Source organism: Pomacea canaliculata, linkage group LG1 (assembly GCF_003073045.1).
Source record: "Pomacea canaliculata isolate SZHN2017 linkage group LG1, ASM307304v1, whole genome shotgun sequence".
NCBI classification, from domain to species: domain Eukaryota; kingdom Metazoa; phylum Mollusca; class Gastropoda; order Architaenioglossa; family Ampullariidae; genus Pomacea; species Pomacea canaliculata.
This window is the reverse complement of record NC_037590.1, coordinates 28,517,674-28,537,522: the sequence shown is the minus strand read 5'-3', so window position 1 is coordinate 28,537,522 and position 19,849 is coordinate 28,517,674. Positions and strand designations below refer to the sequence as shown.

The 19,849-nt window shown below is 36.6% G+C and overlaps 1 protein-coding gene across 18 annotated transcripts in view; it reads left to right on the top strand.

Annotated features, from left to right (window-relative positions):
- Positions 1-19,849, top strand: part of LOC112574878 (calcium/calmodulin-dependent protein kinase type II delta chain-like) — a 99,161-nt gene that overhangs the window by 37,915 nt on the left and 41,397 nt on the right. For 5 of the 18 annotated variants that reach the window (XM_025256270.1, XM_025256261.1, XM_025256244.1 and 2 more), the window contains exons 1-5: positions 5,205-5,502; positions 5,846-5,940; positions 8,354-8,413; positions 15,948-16,002; positions 16,647-16,712. In XM_025256270.1, the coding sequence (XP_025112055.1) occupies positions 5,411-5,502; positions 5,846-5,940; positions 8,354-8,413; positions 15,948-16,002; positions 16,647-16,712 (368 nt within the window). In that variant the 5' untranslated portion in view covers positions 5,205-5,410. Of the gene's footprint in view, positions 1-5,161; positions 5,503-5,845; positions 5,941-8,353; positions 8,414-15,947; positions 16,003-16,646; positions 16,713-19,849 lie in introns of those variants that run through there. The other 13 variants (XM_025256297.1, XM_025256268.1, XM_025256321.1 and 10 more) reach the window with 8 other exon arrangements.

Here is a 19,849-nt window from a genome sequence, read left to right as displayed (position 1 = left end):
AATCACTGTTTCTTCTTCTTTCTGGTTGGTTCTTGTACTCACAATCTCGCCGTCGCGTTACAGCGAGAACTCAGGTTAAGTGGCACAAGACAAGAAAAGAGAGTAAAGGGATTAAAAAATAATAATAATAATAAAAAAACTGTCACCGAGGAATCCGCAACGTCTCCAAACTCACTCGTAGACACTCGGACTTCCAGAAGAGCCGAACCTATTTTAAAAAATGGGAGTCATCATCCGGAATGGATTGCCGAAGATTGCCGATCGATTCCGAAACATAAGCTTCCGCCGGCGGTCGTCTGTAGTTGTCGCCTTCGCTGGACGGTCGTCGTTTCCACGTTATCGGCACTTCCTGGCGACCTCCAAGGTGTGAGCGTCTGGACGTCTGGCGAGATGGAGAAACGCACAAAGGATCCCCAGACGTGAGTTATATTTACGGGTAAACAGGTCGTCGTCACCAGATGAAGTCCCGATCAAGACGCGTATCCCCGGATGCACCAGACCGAGATCGAGGACAATACAGACAGACGAAAGACCCGAAGCAAGGGTCTCCACTACGGCCCACCGGAACAGTTTCCGTTACCAAGGCGACGCCTTCGCTACTACAATTGCAGCCATTACAGCCTGAACAATGACCGTGCTTGGTGCATGGTGGGAGGCTTGGAGGGAGAACGTAGTGGCTGAGTTAGTCTCGGGAGACCGACAGCTCGTTAGTCATCGCCAAACACAAAGCGGAAAGAGAAACTCCATTTGTCCCTAACGATGTGTGTTTTTGATAATCACTCCTCCACACACACACAGGGACGATTAGTCTTATAGCGCAATAGAGGGCTGGTCGCTGATGTTCAGGAACCTCATAGAAATGTGATCTTGGTTTTGACTAACTGATTGTGGTCTGCCACAGCTTGTGTTAAGGTTGTTCCACAAACCCAGCTTCAGTCTATTCGTAATCGGTTATTTTCGAGAGTAGACATTCATAAGGAATAGCAATTAATACAGAACGATTATTGTTTTATTGTACATAAGTTGATTGTTGCCCTTCATCATATGAAAACCGTCATTATTATGATGGGTCTCTGTCTCTTTAAAATACTGGATTGAACTGTTTTCTCTGGCTATCACGTGCCTCCGTTCTTTCATATTACTAAACCGATCTAGAGCAGTTCTAATGTAGTGATTTGCGTGGAACTATATAAGCTCTGACTTTTAAAAAGTAATGAACACACTTAGCTGCATTGTGTTTTTATTAGGAAAGTAAGCTGGGGTCTCGGAGCTAAGTAATAATAATCTCCATCAGTTAGCAGTCAAGTGTAAGCGTATTTAATACACGTACATATGTGGCAGGAATGGCGGAGTAGTCGAGTGTAGTTACGAGAATTGGTGTACATAACTACGGTATAGGTTCGCGACAGTTATAAAAAGTTTGACATACCCACATATTTGATGATATGTGTCCAGTTAAGAAAGTCCTCGATGGAGTAAGTACATAAAGATCTAGAAATCACAGACTTCTTCACATTCCTGATGCTGTTGGTCTTCATATTCTCAAACTGAGGGTCCTGAACATGTTGGACATACCAGAACAGAACGAGAGTCTCTGTGGTGAATGTCTTTACCTTCTGGGAATTCATTATATCAAATTTAAACGTTTCAAAAGCAAATGTTTGACTACTGATGAAAACATGCACAAAAAATAAAAATAAATAAAAAATTCAAAAGCATGAGTGTGAGTTTAGGAGCAAGCAAAAAGGTCGACCTATATGTTTTCCACTTAAGTCCTGGCATGGCGTTATCGACATGTCATGAACAAGGGAGCATCACTCGTTAACTTGTGTCGCAATTTGCAGCGAGCGCCCAGGTGCGGATTTCAGGTGTATTAAACCTCGATTAGCTTTCCCCACATTTTTTCTGCAAAGTCAAAATGAAGCAGCAGAGTTTCGCGTTTTAACCTATTTTTCCCTAGACCTCTTTGCAGGAATATGTCGGTTGTTATTAAGGCGTTCAACTCCCATTTCCTTTTAGATGAACTGCCCTCGAATCGATAATTTATTAAAAGCAAGAGAGGACGTAGGCATCCACGTGTTTGCTCACTCACCCTCAGCCATTTCCCCTCTAACGACGGACGTGTACTTGGGCGCGTAGAGAAAAATAGCAACGGACACACACACACATACACAAAACAAATGAAGCCATAGGAACTGCATATATGGCATATAACTATTTGAACAATGTACGCATAGAAATCGTTAGTAACTCAGGACATCGTTTCCTCAAGTTTCCATTGCGAGAAATCGAAGCGTAACACTCTGGTTTGAATGTCAACTGTCACCGTTTCTTTGTCTTAGACAGAATGTTTCAGTTTAAAAACCTTGCATTTTTGAAATCTCTCCATCACCGGTAATATCGTTACTTTGCTTCGGTAGAAATTTGTTGCTCTCATATTGTTTTGTCTAGTTAAGATCTTTTCATCTGACACTTGATATTTCGAGGTGCTTTTGTCAGGTGTTTTGGCATCATCAAAGTATCTTACATAAAGACTGCTCTTTACCCAGTGTCCCTCTGACTGCGTCACTACGTTATTTTTTTAAGAGTAGATTGACCACGCCATTTAAAATACCCCAAACCGTTTCACCGTGGTTTCATAGGTGGGGAACCTACAAGTCAGATCACTGGTCATCACAACACTTTGGGGCCACAGATGGAATGTTGGTTGACCTTAACCCGCATACCTTAGAAGAGTGCATCTGTAGGTGGCAGACCTGCCAAAAACGCCGCGCCACTCAACGAGACACACCCGTTACGACTTGAGGTCACGCATTCTAGATGTACATTCAACTCTTTGTCGCTTTTCTTTCAGCCATACCCGCTGCTACATAATGTAGGGCATCACAACCTGCGCACACACCTACGCAGAGACGATTCTCTGACAATGCGCAACCCGCGGCACGCCTACAGGCAAACACGCATACCCAGACGACCAGGACGGCGCATGCACACACACAAACACAAAACAGAAAGATTACAGAATCTTAATATAGCAGCAGTGCTTTTCTCGGTCAAATAGGTAAGTTAATTTCTTTTAAGTGGTCCGCAGTGCATCAAGGTATATAAGCTGTATTTGAAGCCAGCGACAAATGCTTTTTTTCTGCTTTGGATGGCCGGAGGTGTCATAGCAGTTGAAACAAATTAATGAGTGATATATGTTTACAGCATTTAAACGAGGCAAGAAATCCCAAAGCTGAAACATTTAACAGAGCTAGATATTTGTTACAACAACAACAACAACAACAACAACAACAACAACAACAACAACAAGAACGTCCTCAACGTTGTGGCATAACGAGATTTTGGAGAGGTATAGTTATTTCGTCTTGATAGGGTTGTCACTCTTTCACTCATAGGAGTCTGGCATGGCTTTTATTTCTAGCCGATAACCTAAGTGTAAGTTTTCGTTCTGCCGAGGTCGTCAACCCCTCCTTCCATCGTTCGTAGTATTCCATCGCCTCCTTCCTTAGAATCCATCAAATCACTGCTCGTTGTTTGTGCTTTCCCATTTTCTACAGGCGCCCACAGTATCGTCTGCGAAAATTGAAGACGGCGTCAGTCGCCTTACCGAAGTCTTCTATTGTCTATGCCAGTGTTTCACCACATCCCTCGACACAGTTCCTGCTGCTACCGAAATACCCGTGAAGCAAAAATGTGCTCATTGCAAGATGGGGAAGTCGGGAGGGAGAGGGCAGGGCTGTTTGATTGACGTAGCATGCTGCTGCAAGAAACAGAGCTTCTATTTTTCTCGCCTTTGTCCGTTTAGCAGTGTACATGTGTGCACATTCAAATTTGATTTGCTCAGTGAGAAAAAAGTCCCCCTCCAGTAAAAAAAAAAAAAAGCATACAGTCATGTTAAATTAGGGATTATGGGACGATCAACAGTAGTTTGTCTCGGTAAGTCTAAGTAGTACAAGTGAAATATTATACAAAGAGGGGTGAGGGACCAACTTTAAACGCTTAGACAAGCATACGTGGGAGAGGGGAAGAGCAAGAAAGGGTTAATGACCTTACCTTTTATTGATGACCTGGTGTCATAGTATTAGCGTTCCCATAAGATTGGCGGGGGATTGCAGTCACGTAATGATAATGCGCATTCGCAGGTGTATAATTTCAGTGTGACTTACAGCTTTCTGTGTATTAGTAACGCGTGGCTATGTATCGCTAGAGGCACTAGCGGTATGCAACTAGATGAAAGTAAAAGATAAGAAGCATGCATCAGATCTTAAAATTTTTTTTAAAGTCACAAATATTTAATGTCAGGAATAGCACGGGATGTACACGCAGAGTTCATCTGACGTCTATAACAAACAGCTATTTCTAAAGTAAGCCTCAAACTATAAATGTTACTGAAAATATTCAGGCAGTTTATCCACTACAAGTGTTAACGATAAGGCGTCGTTACATCGTCCCAAGCCTATCGAGGACCAAGCCAGCACGAAGGAACCATTGGAAACAGTCATTCTATTAACGATAGAAATGTAGGTGTAGTCAAACCTCAGCTTTCGCAACACCGGGGCTGACCGCGGACTTCAACAGGGTGTAGCCACCTTGCCACCCACGTAAACGGTAACCCAGTCTATGGTTTTACGCGCCCACTGACATGGTGTGGCCTCATTTACCTCAGACCTACTCTCCTTTCAGCTGACAAAAGTTCTTGGACTGATCAAGATATAGGTCAGGAGCTGTTTCTTCTTCGTTATCATCCTTCACGTGCATGGCAAACGGAAACACAAACGAAAAATAAACACAATTATGCAAGACCACCAAAAGAAGCTTTCCTTGCTGCTAATCATCAGTCTGGTTAGCTGCATGATGTTTAAAAATAAAAAATAAAATTCTTCAAAATATTTTCACGTTCCACGCTCGACCTATATATCCTGTTCTGTCTTCTAGCGGTTCCAAAGTGCTCTAAGTAAACTGAGGTCATGTAAGTCCACCACCCCACAAAGTTGACAGTATCTCCATCTTGCTTGCTAGATTATCGGAAACTTTTCGCATCGAGAAGTGGGATGAAAATTAATTCTTGTATCTGTCATCATTGCGATCGCACCATTGCTTTTTTTTTTTTTTCGAATGGTCGGCGGCGGCAGTCTCGCGCTGCGTGCGCGGCGGAGCAACCCAACGCCGCGATCGCTCCGTATCGTTACTGCACCGGCACGAGATGTTGTAGTGCATCCACACACACCTTACCAACTGCTTGGAATATATTTAGTATTTACGTGAACATGTGCACTAAGTACGATTTAAATAAATTAATTTAATTAAATTTGATGGATACCTAGATAGTTCTTCTGGAAGGAAATTACTTGTGTCTTTGTCATTGTTTTCATGCATCTCGTCAGATGAGCGAGATACTTCGAGACTGATGCGGGAGAGTCATTTAGCATTCAACATGGCGACTCCGACGTCTGCTGTGAAGTTCAGTGATATATACGAACTCAAGGAAGAATTAGGAAAGTAAGTACAATCATTAATGCATGTTTATCATTTCGGATTCAATTATTAGTCAGATGCATAATATTTAAGGCAGTATTCCATGGGGTTTTGGTATACGTAGCACTAATCACCAGGTAGCTTTCGTGATAGATAAGATTGCCTACATCCGTCTACTGACGGACTTGTGTATCGCTATGATCGGGACAGTTCAGCAGGATTTTCTAGTGCCTCTTAATTTTCGTAGACACTTATACTATGTGTAGCAGCCCAAAATTTGTTTTGAAAGTGAATACCACGTATATTTATTTATACTGTCTGGTATCTGACTGCTACTGCGATTTAACCCTACTCTTGGCTGTTGCAGAGGTGCGTTCTCAATTGTGAGGCGATGTGTGCAGAAAGCAACCGGATTAGAATTTGCCGCAAAAATTATCAACACGAAAAAGTTGTCAGCACGAGGTAAGTCTCACAGTGTTTGAGACAGGTCGTCTGTCTATCGTAATGCATTCATCTTTCTTACCTTAGGCTTTTAAAAACATGTTCGAATCAGTGGTTAGAAATTTCCAACTGTCACTGTTTCTCTTGGCACTTCTGCTTATAGTATTGTGACTAAAATTATCCCTTTTTGCTTGCTGTAACTGAAATAAGCAGAACGAGACATTTTGCATTATACAACTAATATCATTCTGAATGCAGTTGAAGCTACGTGTCCAGGCACTATTTATTAACCAGAGTTATTTAAAGATTTCTAAAGCAACCAACAGAAAGTTTTAAAAAATGAAAAATTTAGTTTTTTTTAAATAAAATATTTTATTTTTTGACTTCAACATATGTTGATCATGAATAGGAATAACATCAAAAATTGTAAGGCCTTAGCAGTGAGTGTTATTTGAAGAGTGTGGATGTATTTAAAAAAATACCCACAATATGTGCACAAATGCTTGCACAGTGTGTGGCTGTGGTACCTGCAAACATCTTCAATAATTTATCTGTGTTAGGCAGCCACATTATATTCCTGCATTTTTTTCTTTTATCTTAGAATATAACAGTCTAACTTGTGATATTAAAATCTCCGTTAGATACTTTTAGATACAGTAACTTTCGGTTATATGTACCGCCCACTGATTTAGTTTATTTAAATTTGATAGCTGGATTTTGTTATTCTCAATTAAGATTGGTTTCCATGCATGGAATGCATCAATCTCTGAACTGTAAACATGCTTAAGTGAATGCAACCATTGCATTCAAGAACAAGAGGAAATTGGAAATCTCAGTTGAATATGTTGTCATTGTTTGGAACAGTAAAATTTAATGAAGACATTGCTTTCTGAAAAGACTAGATACTGTGTTTTTGGTGATTGGTATGCAACATGTCAAGAGTAGTCCTCTAGCAATTCTGTGTTATTACTGCTGGTTTAAAAAAGTTAACTTCTAAACTATGGCAGCCATTGCACTTTCTTCTCCATATAGTAATTGAAGCATCTATAAATGAATTGACTGAAAGCAAATGAATCTTTTAAGTTTAGAATATTTACTTAGATCAAATCTTTGATTTAGATTATGTTAAAACTTAAAAGTTGTTATCAGAACTAGTGACAATAACCAATGACCAAACTTGTTACAGAATACAGACAATAAATTACTACAATACCTTTAGTTACTAATTAAATCACATATAAAACTAAATAGATTTTTGTGTGTAAATATATTTTTGAAACTTCCTCTGTGAGCTGTAGTTAAGCAAGGGTAAGTCATTACCAAATTGTGGAATCAGTGGCAGGCATCTTGTCTTCTAAGTTATCAGTGTTTAGAGTTTACAGATATTGCTTATTATTATTTATCTCAGGGCATCTTTGCCTGCTTTATAATAAGGCTTAAGGGGTAACGCAACATCTGTGATGTCTGGACACCACTTTATAACTATGGAGATAAGATGCTTGGCCTTGATTTCCTCATGTTGCCCAAGGCGACAACTTACCCTCAATTTGTAAGCATGGCCCCAGCTGTTTTTTCAACCATTTTGAGCACTGCAAAAGTATCAGCTGGTATGGAGCATGTTGTGGACTTATTTTCCCGGGAAAGCAGTAACCACACTGATAAATTAGCCAGACTTTTGGCATCTGTGAGGCAGTATGATAATAATACCACCATCTGCTGCCTGTCAAATGAAACACTGCAGACAGGAGGAATGGTGACAAAAGGACAGTTCACTTGACCTGTGCTTAATCCATGAAGGCATATATTTCTGTACTTGATAACTTTTGCCCTGTTAACCATCACTATCATTAACACAGTGCACCTGAGGTATTTCCTGTGTAATGCTACCACAGCTGAGTTAACCAGCAGTGGTAAAAAAAAAAAATTGCATAACTGTTATCGATAACTAGGGCCAATGTGCTAGCTAATGTCAATGTTCTGTTTGAGGAAGATTATTTTATGAACAAGACAGGTGGGTGATTTTTCTGGCTGTGACAACATGATGCTAGTGTAGTGAGTACTTTTTTGGGGCTGGCATGGGAAACTTGAGTAGATTTGTATGTTGTAAAACTTGTATCTTTGTGGAAAGTTACTGTATTCTAATACAGCGATGACTTCATGTTTGGTTGAAGGAAACATGTGTGAGACTTACAAAATTGTTGAATGGATTTGGTAAACAAAATTAGCAGTTTTTGCTGTGCTCTAAGCAAGTGGGTTTTGTGTTAGAGCAGAATTAAAATGTTCACATGTGACCTGTTCATGTCCATATTTATGTGACCACAGCCAATATGAGATGAAAAGAACCTTTGACTGTACATAGGTTGATTATAGTATTTGATTTCTCTAAACCTGTTCCTGAGTTTTCGTTGTGCACTACAGTTTCCTCATATTTCAGATCACCAAAAGTTGGAAAGAGAAGCCAGAATATGCAGATTGTTAAAACACCCAAACATTGGTAAGTAATTTTTGTGTGTTATAAAAAATTATTATTGACTGAGGACAAATAATGTCTTTATTCCTCTATGAGAACTAGTTCAGCATAACTTGCTACTGGTAAGATTTGTTTTTCTTTTTGACAAAATTATAGACTTTCCTGCTTGTGACAATGACATTATTTTCAGAGTTTATACACATTAATTTCAAAGTTTAGCACAGGAGCTGTTTGGCTAAAAACATGACTTAAGTATGAAGATGATTGGAAATTAAGATCCTTTTTTGTGACTGTGGGTGAGGATGCTGTAATCAAATTTTGGCCTTGTAATTTTCAGGAAAGTAATTAAATTGTTTTGCCTTTTTCATTTCTTTAGCTTTATTTATTGAAGCTTTTAGTGAAACAAATTTATTTACTAGTTTGTGCATATTAAAGCCACAAAAAATATCAGTGCACATGCAAAGATAAGGTCAAGGGCCTTTCTTCTTCTTCCATGTTTAAATTTCCTACATCCTACTTAAATATCACTTCTACTTTTTAAAAAAAAAATTAGGAACGTGGTGTGTGTTTTTGAATATTATATAAGGATGATATATCATTGTGCCAGTTTGAGATCTTCCATACAGTTGGTACATGAACTACATTTTGTTGTACTGTTTTGTTAATAAACCAACAATCACCATAAAATCACCAGAATGTATTTTTGGGTATAAGTATTGCAGTAGTAAACTGAAAACTTGGCTTTTCTAAAATCATTAGCATTATTTCTCCCTTATCCTGCACAGTTTTAAATAGTGAAATATAGAAATCATAAGTGTTTCCCAAGGTTGGTGGTTTGCAGCAGCAAATATATTTAAAGCATGTGAGACATTTGGAGAATGTGGTGTGTAAAAAAACCCGAAATAATCTCAGAACCCATCTTCTGCATCAACAAAATTAAGATTTGAATCAAACCAATTTTGTATGTAAATTGGTTTGACAAAGAGCTTTATTCAATATGGGAAGGAAATTATGGGCATGACACTTACCTGTGAGCCTTAAGACCACTCCCAACCCCTCATTCAGCAGAGAGACCTTGCAACATGGGTGTGTCACAATCCCATAGCTAAAAAATGTCATCTTCCTTAAGGTCAGGAATAACTGACTGTGCAACACCACCCACAGCAGATTAATGGCATCCAAAGGCAAGACTGATAAGCTGGACAAATAGTGTACCATCTACCATATAAAATGCTATGACTATAACCAAGCTTATATGGTGTAAACAGAGGAAACTGAAACTAATACTAAAATAACATCAAAGGGAGTCCTTTTTGCAGATGTTTACAGAACATTAGACTTGTCTTCTCTTTGAGTGATGTTACCATCTTGGTGGTTCCAGAGATGGGTGAAAGACGCAGTTCCAAAACCTTCTCTCAGTAGAGACTAAGGGCAACCCTAAAAGTCTTATTCAGTCACGAGCCCTGAGTTCCTTTCAGGGTTGTGTGCATTAAACACACTAGTCACTTAGCTTTTAGTTGCTGAAGAAAGTGTCTGGATACATGTCAGTGAGCGCTACTTTTTAGCTTGAGCATGAAGGTTTAGTTTTCCTTTTACTAGGTATATTTAATTAAACACTTTCTTCATGAAAGAGCCAATTTTCATAATGGTAAGCTGTTAAAAACAAATATTATATAAAAAGTAATTTTTTCATGTTTAATGGTTGCATATAAGTCATAAAGAAATATGAAGATTTACTCATGACACAAAACTGATTCATGCAGAAAAGCGCAAGGCTATATTATGACAGAATGTTATCTAACATGTCGTATCTGTTGTTTGAAAAGGGATAAAAATTGAACAGAAATGTTGACTGGCAAATTATTTTCCAAAAAAGTAGCTAATGTTAAAGATAAAAGTGAAATGGCTTCAAGTTAGTTTCCATGAATTCTGGCAACAAAATTTTAAATGGAACTAGAAGATTATGATTTTTGGTATCTTGGTAGATGTGATCAATAAAACACAGCATATTTTTTGGAAAATGTAAATTTGTTCAGAATTTCTGACAAAATCTACAAAATTGCATTTCAAACAAATGTATGATTGCTTTGAGGATGATTTTTAGCGAACATTTGTTTTATTTGAATGTCTTAATATCCTTAAGGCAAATGTAGGATTTAATCATACTACTTGCAAAAGCATACACCTATTCATGCAGAATTAGAAAGTCATCCCCAAATTTTCATTTCTTATAAGCCATATATATATATAGAATTAAAAATTTCAATGTGCACACTGAAAAGAAAGAGGTATATCTCTTAAACAAGGAGTGGCTTATTCATAACTTGTGGTTTAGATATAAATATTAGATTTTATAAATTTGTGTGTCAAAGCTGTTTAGTAATTTAAGTGCCTTTTGCTTTACACTATAACAATTATGTGTTGTGCATTATGCATACAGTATAAATGATTGTACTGATGTAATGTTGTAAAATAAAAACCTATAGGTGTAAAAATAAAATTAAAATATTATTGCAGAAACATTTAAAATTTTTTCATTGTTTTACAAAAAATCTTATCTCTTTGAGAAAATTCATTTTCCGCAACAAAAGCAGCTTTTTATTTGTGGTACTTGAGTGGATTCGGAAAAACCATTTTGCTTTATAGTATATTGGGCTTATTGTTTTACTGTGTTTTCAACATTGTACCTTTCAGTTGCTATGTCAGCAGAAGGTTGTTGTGAAAAGTACAATGATATGGTGTATGGGATTTTCTGTGGAACCAGCCAGTAAAATTGGGAAAGCTGAGGCTGGCGCCTGAGGCTTGCGGTTTTCCCTATCAATAATTCATGGGTGCAGTCTGAATACACTGGGCACAAGTGTAGTGGCTAGCAATGCAGCTGCACTGTGAGGTTGGAGATAACTAATGCTGGTGCTGTGGTAGTGCACAACCAGTCAGTCTCTGATACTTAGTCCAAAGCAACAAAGCAAATAGAAAAGGACTAATGCAAAGATCAAACACATTGATGATTGCTTTAATAATGTAATTTAGCTTTTAATTTCTGTCTGCTGTCATTAAAAAATACATATTGGAGAATGAACAGATTCTTGGTAAAATATAGTCTTTAACTGAAAATAAGATATGAGTCAAGAATGTTCATGATCATATCGATACTGTTCAACACAGTTTTTAAATGGAGATTAAAGCATAAATTGCTAAGTATGTTTAGTATATTGATGAAAACCAGTGATTTTGAAGACATCAAAGTAAGTAGTGTCAAATTATTTACAAATTAAGATTGTCAAAATGGGTAACTTTAATGAAGAATGTGATCATGCATAGGGTCAAAATAAAAAGGAAAACAGTGCTGTCAGTGTTTACTGCTAATTGAATTTAGTGCTTTAATTTAAAGTTTAAATTCAAAATGTATGTACTCATTGTAATCACAAAGTTTCAAATTTGGCAAACCTCTCCATTTAATATGTAACACAACTTACACCCTCAGGTATTGAAGTGCTTGATTAGTAACTGCAATAGTAGGTAAAGATGATATAATTACATATGGTAACATTACTACAACTACTATAGAATTACCAGATATGCAGTATGATGCTTGGCTAGTTATGTTCTTACTGCATAACAATAACAAAACAAAAATACTTTTTCTGTAAAATGTACAAGAGACTCGTTTTAAACAATCAACATGAGAAGGGGAAATGGAGTCATATGTGTTTGAAGTTCTCCAGTTGTATTTGCCGGCATGTATCATGCTGTATGAGGAAGCTACGTGACATCTTGTTGAGTGTAAGCTCTTGTTTAATAATTCGTTAGTCATTCTGCTGTTTTTATATTTTGTGCATGAAGTACAGTTGCAGTGTGGGGCTTTTTGCATTTGCTTATGGATTCATTGCAGCACATTAAATAATAATTATTAGATACACATGAGTAAGTTTTGTGTGTCTTTTTTAAACTATTCCACACCTGGTAATACTGCTTAATGAAGTCAGAAGAAAATTCCCAAGAAAAACCTCAGATTCTTATGCCAAAGCCTTTAATTTAAATCATCTACAAAACACACTAAGCTAGCAATAAAATACATAGTACATTTATTTACTTTGTCTTCATCTGCCAGCATGAAGATAGGCTAGACACTCAACAGAGCAGTGCTTTTACATGAATAGGACATCCATTGTAGAAGAGAGAAAGGTAAACAAATCTTTTAAAGCAAGACTTTTGTCAAAACTTAAATTACATGTTGTCCATCTCTGCTTCCTATTAAGTATTCAAATAACTTAAAATGACCCTATAGACCATCTTCTTAGGATCCCTGCACAAATCATAGACCAGTTTGGTTATAGCTCTTGCTGCAAGTGAAAGGCAGTTATCATTTTGTTGGTTATTTGATCTGCTTAGAAGAAGTGTGTTATTGATTAGCATAACAGGAAGAATCTCCTTTTAATTTTATAGATGTTTGTGTGTGAGAGAGAGAGAAAGAGAACATGGTTAGCATCATGTGCATCAGATGTACCATATGGAGGGAATGTAGAATATTTTGAGAAGGATGGATGAATGCAAGATAGCAATTTTTAGGTAGATATAAACAAAACACCTGCAGAATTATTCAGTAAGAATGTTAAGTTTTCAGAGTAAAGTTGTATAGAGAGGCAGGCTTCATAGTACATTACAAAGTATGTTAATTGCTAATCACAAGATTTCAAACAACATGCAGTTATTCCACACAAGTTTTAGCTAAATACGTTTTACTTGGATCAGAACTATCTAAATATGTTTCAGCCAAAATGTTTCCAGACAAATAATGTCAGTTCTAGAAAAAAAATGGTCCAAGAAAGACTTGTTGTCTTCTTTGAAAAATGTTATTGGGATTTGAAGATTATTAAAGTGCGGGTTCACCTGAAATATGTTTGTTGATCTATTAGGCATATCCTTAAATGCTTCGCATGAGTCTTTTTTTTTTGGTTGTGCAAGTATGGGTTTTTTACCCTGGTGAGAGAAGGGCGCACTTGCTAACATGCCAGTGGCAACATACAAATAAAACAGTTATTATTATTGTCACATGCCCTCCCACCCGTGGTTTAGGACCTCCACTTTGATCAGAGATTCTGGTTATACCTGCAGGCCAGGTCTGTTATTTTTTTAAGCTGATAAACTACAAGCGTTTGGCGGTAGTTATTCTCTTTTACTCCCTTTCCTCTGGGCTTTCAGTAAGGTAACAGATAAGGCCTGGACCTTTTTCTCCTTCTCTGTCAAAGGGCATTTGCAGTGTCAACATTCCACCTCACTGGTGCAGGATCCTGGATCCAGGATTCTTTGTATTTTTTTTTTTTTTTGCATCAGTATTTTTGAGAAATCCTCAATTTTGTAAAAATGACCTGTGGGGATTCATGTGGTCAGATTCTGATTCAAGTTCCTGTGTGTAGCTGGGTATTATTTCAGAGGTTGGTCATTAGCAAGATCATCCTTAATCGTGACCTAGAGCTTTTAGAATTGATTGATAGCAATGTGTAAAAATCTACCCAGAAACTGGGTGAACACTATGCAGATATTCCTGACCCTTTATGGAAAAGGGAAAGATTCCACGATGTGTTACGAGAGAAGCAGACTCAGTCTGTTGTCAACAATCTTTGCATGAACATAAATGCATGTGCTTAAAGGTTAAGACAGACTCAAGGCCAACGTCCACCTACCTCTTCCCCTCCAAACAACCTCAACCAAAGAAGAAAAAAATCCCAAACACACCTGGCAGTAAAGTGTAGTAAAGAATTAGGCATGTGGATTTCATTTTTGGAGCGAAATGAAGAGTAGACTGGAATATCGCCTAATAGATGCACGTGTTTCCATCATATGAAGTTTTAGCTGCTCGTGAGATATGTTAGTTTAGCACAACATTTTAAATGCCCAATTCTCTTAAAAGGGTTATATTTGGAACCCCACAGTGACTTGAGGTAGAGTGTTGTCGAGACTAGGACTATCAGGACCTTAGATAAGGTGGTACTAAGAATCTCTTACACTGTGTCCCATTCCTAGTATCTTCTTTTTTTCTTCTCTCTTTCCATCCACTGGATTTGCTCTTGTACCATGAAGGAACAAGTGACATTAATAAAATGTAGTTATATAAGTGGTTTTTCCTAGGCTGTCATGCCACTGCCAGCTGTGAGTTTATCAGTTCTTTGGGTTTAAAAAAATCAGCAAACTAGTGGTGATGCGGTTTACTCAGATTTGGCTTGAATAACCAAGGTTCTATTTTTTGGAGGTTACATGACCCTAATTTTGGAATGGGATGGTGGGTGGGTTCCTCGCCATTAACTGTCATTTTATTTCCATGCTGTCACTTCATGTATTACTGTACCTGTAGCAGTCAGTTTGAAGTCATGAAAGTGAGTTTTTAGAAACATAACTTTTTAAAGGCTGGGAGGGATCCTGACAACTGTCAGAAGGGTTTATGTGACAGAAATGTGTAAAAATCTTTAAGTCATCTTTTTTTGTTTGTTTTTGTGTTTTTTTTTAAAATTTCTAACCTTGCATATTTTTGTGTATAGTGTCAAGTTCCTAGTGAGCTAAGGTGTCTTTAATGAGGTGCATAGGTTGGTGTACCTGTAATTAAGATGTTTGCTCAGTTTTTTATGAATTTTGCAATAATAATATTATTACTTGTGACAGTAATTCTAGTAAAATCAAGAAAACTGTAAAGGTTACGAGATCAAGAGTTCACTCACTTTGTTGGATCTGTTTCATTAGGAACACAATTAAAAGAAATATGATGCTGGGGAGAGAAAGATTTGAGTGCAAGGTTTCCTCATTGTCCAGAATCACAGATATGCAGGAGTGCATGCAGCTGGGCAACAGATATTTTGAATATGGTGGAGTAGTTGACTGGACAGGGAGAAAGAGAGAGGGAACAGCAGAGAACTTTCTAGGCACCCAGAGCATGGTAACTGGTGCTGCAGGATAGGAATGTTATTTTAAGAGCCATGGAATAGGAGCAGCAGGGGGGAGATTATGCTGTGATTTGAGCTGGTTCTAGAGAAAGCATTGTCTAGAATGTGTGTGTGTGTTTGCACATGCGCATTTGAGTGATGGGGAGTCCTTTTATGAAATTCTACTTATAGTAAAGAGCCCTCTCTCTCTCAACACGCACACTTTTTTGGACTATGAAGTTAATGGTGGTACTAGGATACTTAATGGAAAATAGTTGCTTTTACTAGTTACTGTCTCCAAACTTTTGTTGATTGCCTATTCAAGTTTTTTGAAAGGCTATATCACCTAGTGCATGATAATATCAACCAGTTGATGACTTATTTTCATGGAAACTAATATTTTCTTAAATTTTTACTCTGGATTAAATTCATGATAAATGCAATCTGAAAATTGGTATCAAGGCTGGTATTAGAACAGTTGGATCAAATGTATGATAGTTAAAAATTAAAACACATTTACTTGGCAGAAGAAAATGAATCTCTGAACAGCAAAGGAGTAGTACTTAGCTAAAGTGAAGTTCCCCCTTCTTGAAAGATTTGAAGTTTTGCTCTTTTTTTGACTGTTTGTTTTTTCTTTTCAACAGTTCGATTACATGACAGTATACAAGATGATGGCTATCATTACCTTGTGTTTGATCTGTAAGTTTTTTCCAGCTTTGTTTTTTTCAGAATTATTAAATGATGTGAAAGATCATAATGATATGCATTTTACTGCATGAATCTTAATATGTACATAGTCCTTAACAGTAATGATCAAAAGCAAAAATGTTTTTGTAAAAATGGCTGCCTAAACATACTTATGTTAATACGGGTATACCTGATTGACATATTAGAAAAGTTTAAAGATGTTTTATATATCATTTTATGAAAGAGGATTATTCAGGACACCTTAAATAGTGTTAAGAGCAAATGCAAACAATTTGTATAAAGCTGTAAGGCTGTTGTAATAAAGATATAAAAATATAAATATTCAAAGAATCTGAAATGTTTAAAAATTCAGTAAGATTCTTAAATGATATTTATTTAGCCACAATTTATAGGTGTCCTGCATTTCATAAAATATATAATACATTTACAAAATTTAAAATGTATAAAAGTAAAGCTCACATAAAAGAGTGTGTGCACACTGTAATTATTACACATTCTCGTATGTATATGTGTGCACACTTGCATGTGCATGCAATAGAGAGGGAGGAAAGTACTGTGAAGAAAAGATATAATACAAGCTTTAAAATGTAATATTTTGTAAAATGAACATTTTAACATGTGATATTCTGTTTCAGTGTGACTGGGGGAGAGCTTTTTGAAGACATTGTTGCAAGAGAATTCTATAGTGAAGCAGATGCAAGGTAAGGGCATTGAGAACTGCTTTAAAGAGTGATGAATCTGTGATGTGTAAAGAGATTTTGGGCCAAAACTAGATCCATGTTGCAGAGACAGAATATGATGCACACTGGCATGGAATGATAGTTAATTTAGTGTCAGTAATATTTATATCCTTTATTGATCCACAGCGATTCAATCACAAGTTTGAAACTTGGTTACAGAATGAAACTGAAGTACCTTTTTTGGAAACTTTATAGTGATATAAGAAGAAAGCACACAACATGGACTTGAAAGGTTTCAGTGGTTTCAAGTTGAACTGCTTATATATGCATTTCACTGCAAAATTATTAATTTACCCATTACAGTCGCTGCATACAACAAATATTAGAAGGAGTGAACAACTGTCACTCTCATAGTGTAATTCATCGAGATTTGAAGGTGGGTTTTGTAAATGGTAGTGTTTCTCCTGCAGGTGTATCAACTAATTGCTTGAGTGACTTTGTGCTCAGTGTGCATTACTGCATGGCTGGGCATCTGTTTCCTGTAGCTGCTGCTGGTGTACTCAGTGGCTGGAAGCCAGTCATGATTAATAACGGAAATCTATCTGCATGCTTTTTTCAGTAATACTGATGATATTCTAGTGGAAATAATTTCTAGAAGTTTGGGAACATTGAACACTATATGAACTTTTTGAAAAGAAAATGGAAGATTTTTACAACTTTTTAAAATGATCGAATATTATTAATGGAACAGTATCTTATAAAACTGTAGAGATAAAGCAAGCGACAGTTTGGAGAGTGGTATGACTAAACATACCTACCATATTAATTTTTCTGAACATGAACCAAATGCATAATGTGTAATGTGTTGGATTTAGGAACCCGACAATAATAATTAGTTATGTACATCACTTTTCATTCTTACAAAGCAAATTTGAATGTTCCATTTTTTTATTCGTATTGAAAAAATACTTGCAGTCTCAGTGCACAGGAGTAATTTTAGGAAGTTATAAAACTTGACTGTTTCTTTGTATCATGCGTCCATTTTAATTTGAAGTTTATTCCAGTGTGACATTTTAGACTTGAAGTGCAAGCTAGTGAAAACGAGTGGCTTCTTTTTTTCATGTTCAATTTCAGCATAGCACATTGCATTGCAGTTTGTGAACAAGTAAAAATGAATACTTACAAAGACATTGTACAGAAATGTGTACTGTTAATGTGTGTGTGGAGGGGATGTTAAGTAGGAAGTTTTATCATGCAAGCAATCATATTAGCATACTGCATGATTGTAACTGATAGTATTTTTGACACCACCTAAAATTTCTTTATCTTGCTAGCACTTTCAAAGACAGCTACTTTCTTAATCTCATCAGTATATCATATTTTATGTTTAACTTGAATAAAAGCAGTTGTCATTTACCAATGCTGATCTATATGCAAGAAAGGTGCTGAAGTAAGGATACATGTTTGGACATTTGTACTGGAGTTTTAAAGCCGTTCAGATATTGCTATTTGTTTCAATAATGTATTAAGTGTGACTGATTTTGGTTTTATCTCCTCATCAATGACCAACCATATATCCAACCTAAGATCTGACTGACAACCAAGCAGACCAAGTTGGTCTGTCTGAAACTTATATCTGCCCTTTCACACTAAGTTTGTCCTTGTATTTCAGTTCTGTACTTTAAATCATCACTAGACTAGTGCCCAGGGCAAGTTTTTTTTTTTTTTTGTTGAATACTATAGTTGTATTTATCGGAATTGAGCTTGTTAAAGAGATCTGTTTGATTTCATATTTATCATCATATATTGCAATTTTTGTTTAACACACACAGTTCCCCTCTCTCTGTCAAAATTCTGATTGTAATATACATTATAAATAGTGGGAAATGTACTTACCTTCATAGGATAATTGCAGATTGTTGTCTTTGTATAATTTTTTAGCTGATATAAATAGTTCCTTTTTATAAATGACATGAAAAAAATAACTGCCTTTAATTTTCCATTAAAATGAGATAGCCTATGACATAGGCATCTTGACATTGTAAAATGCAAAACAATTACATATGTATTAATAATAAAAATGCAAAATTTGTAAAAAAATTTTAAGTGCATTCTCACACTCCTAAGGAGCAAGCTCTTAGCGCTTATGAACAAAACGAAACATGGACAGCATACGGGGGACAGGAAAACAAACAACATATAAGCTATAAAAGAATAAATGAAGAATAAAATCAAATACAGAAAACATAAATAGGAACCAAATAACAAGAACAAGAGCTGAGATTAACATGATACTGCAAAAGGAAGGGTGTGAAAAGGGACTAGCATTGTGGGAAAGGTTGTTAGGAGTAATGAAGAGGTGCGTTTTCATTGCATGATTCAAAAGTGGGCAAGTGGCGGATATGGAAAGGGAGAGAGTTCCATTGTTTCGCTGCACAATAACTAAAAATCCTCTGGCCATATGTTATTGTTTTGATGACAAGAAGAGTAAGGAGACGATCTTCAGACGAGGAGCGGAGTTGTCTAGCTGGGACGTAAGGGAAGAGCAGTTCAGAGAAATAATCAGGGCAGGTGCCAGCAAGAAATTAAAACAGCAGTATTCTGTTATCAAAGTCATCCACTGATCTGGTATGCCTAAACAGTCTCTACAGTGTTGAAGAAATACTTCACTACAGCAGAACAAAACCTTTTTATGTACATTTACTCTGTCCATTGCTTCATGAAAACCAGAAATTAATGGATATTATTTTTTAAAAAATTGTTTTTATATTTATTATTTTTGACAGTTATTATATGTGGACTTGAAGGGAATGCATCACATGATAAAAATATATATAAGGTCAACAAATATGATTCCTTAAAACTAAAACTTGCATAAAGAGGGCTAACCTGCATGTGCATAGCATTCTTAAAATAAAAACAATTTGTGTTGAGATGCTTTTTATACTTCTTAATAATAAATGTTTGGTTGGTATACAACTATGTATAACTGTATGCTCACAAGCTTGTTGTGTATGTCAGTGTTATATACCCTGTTGTACACTATAGTAGCTGAGATTGTCAACATCTGTCCACAAACTGCTCAGTAGAACTTGCCACTGTGGGTATTAACCATGGATGTGTGTGACGCTTCAGGCAGATTGTGTTGTTTTGTTTGT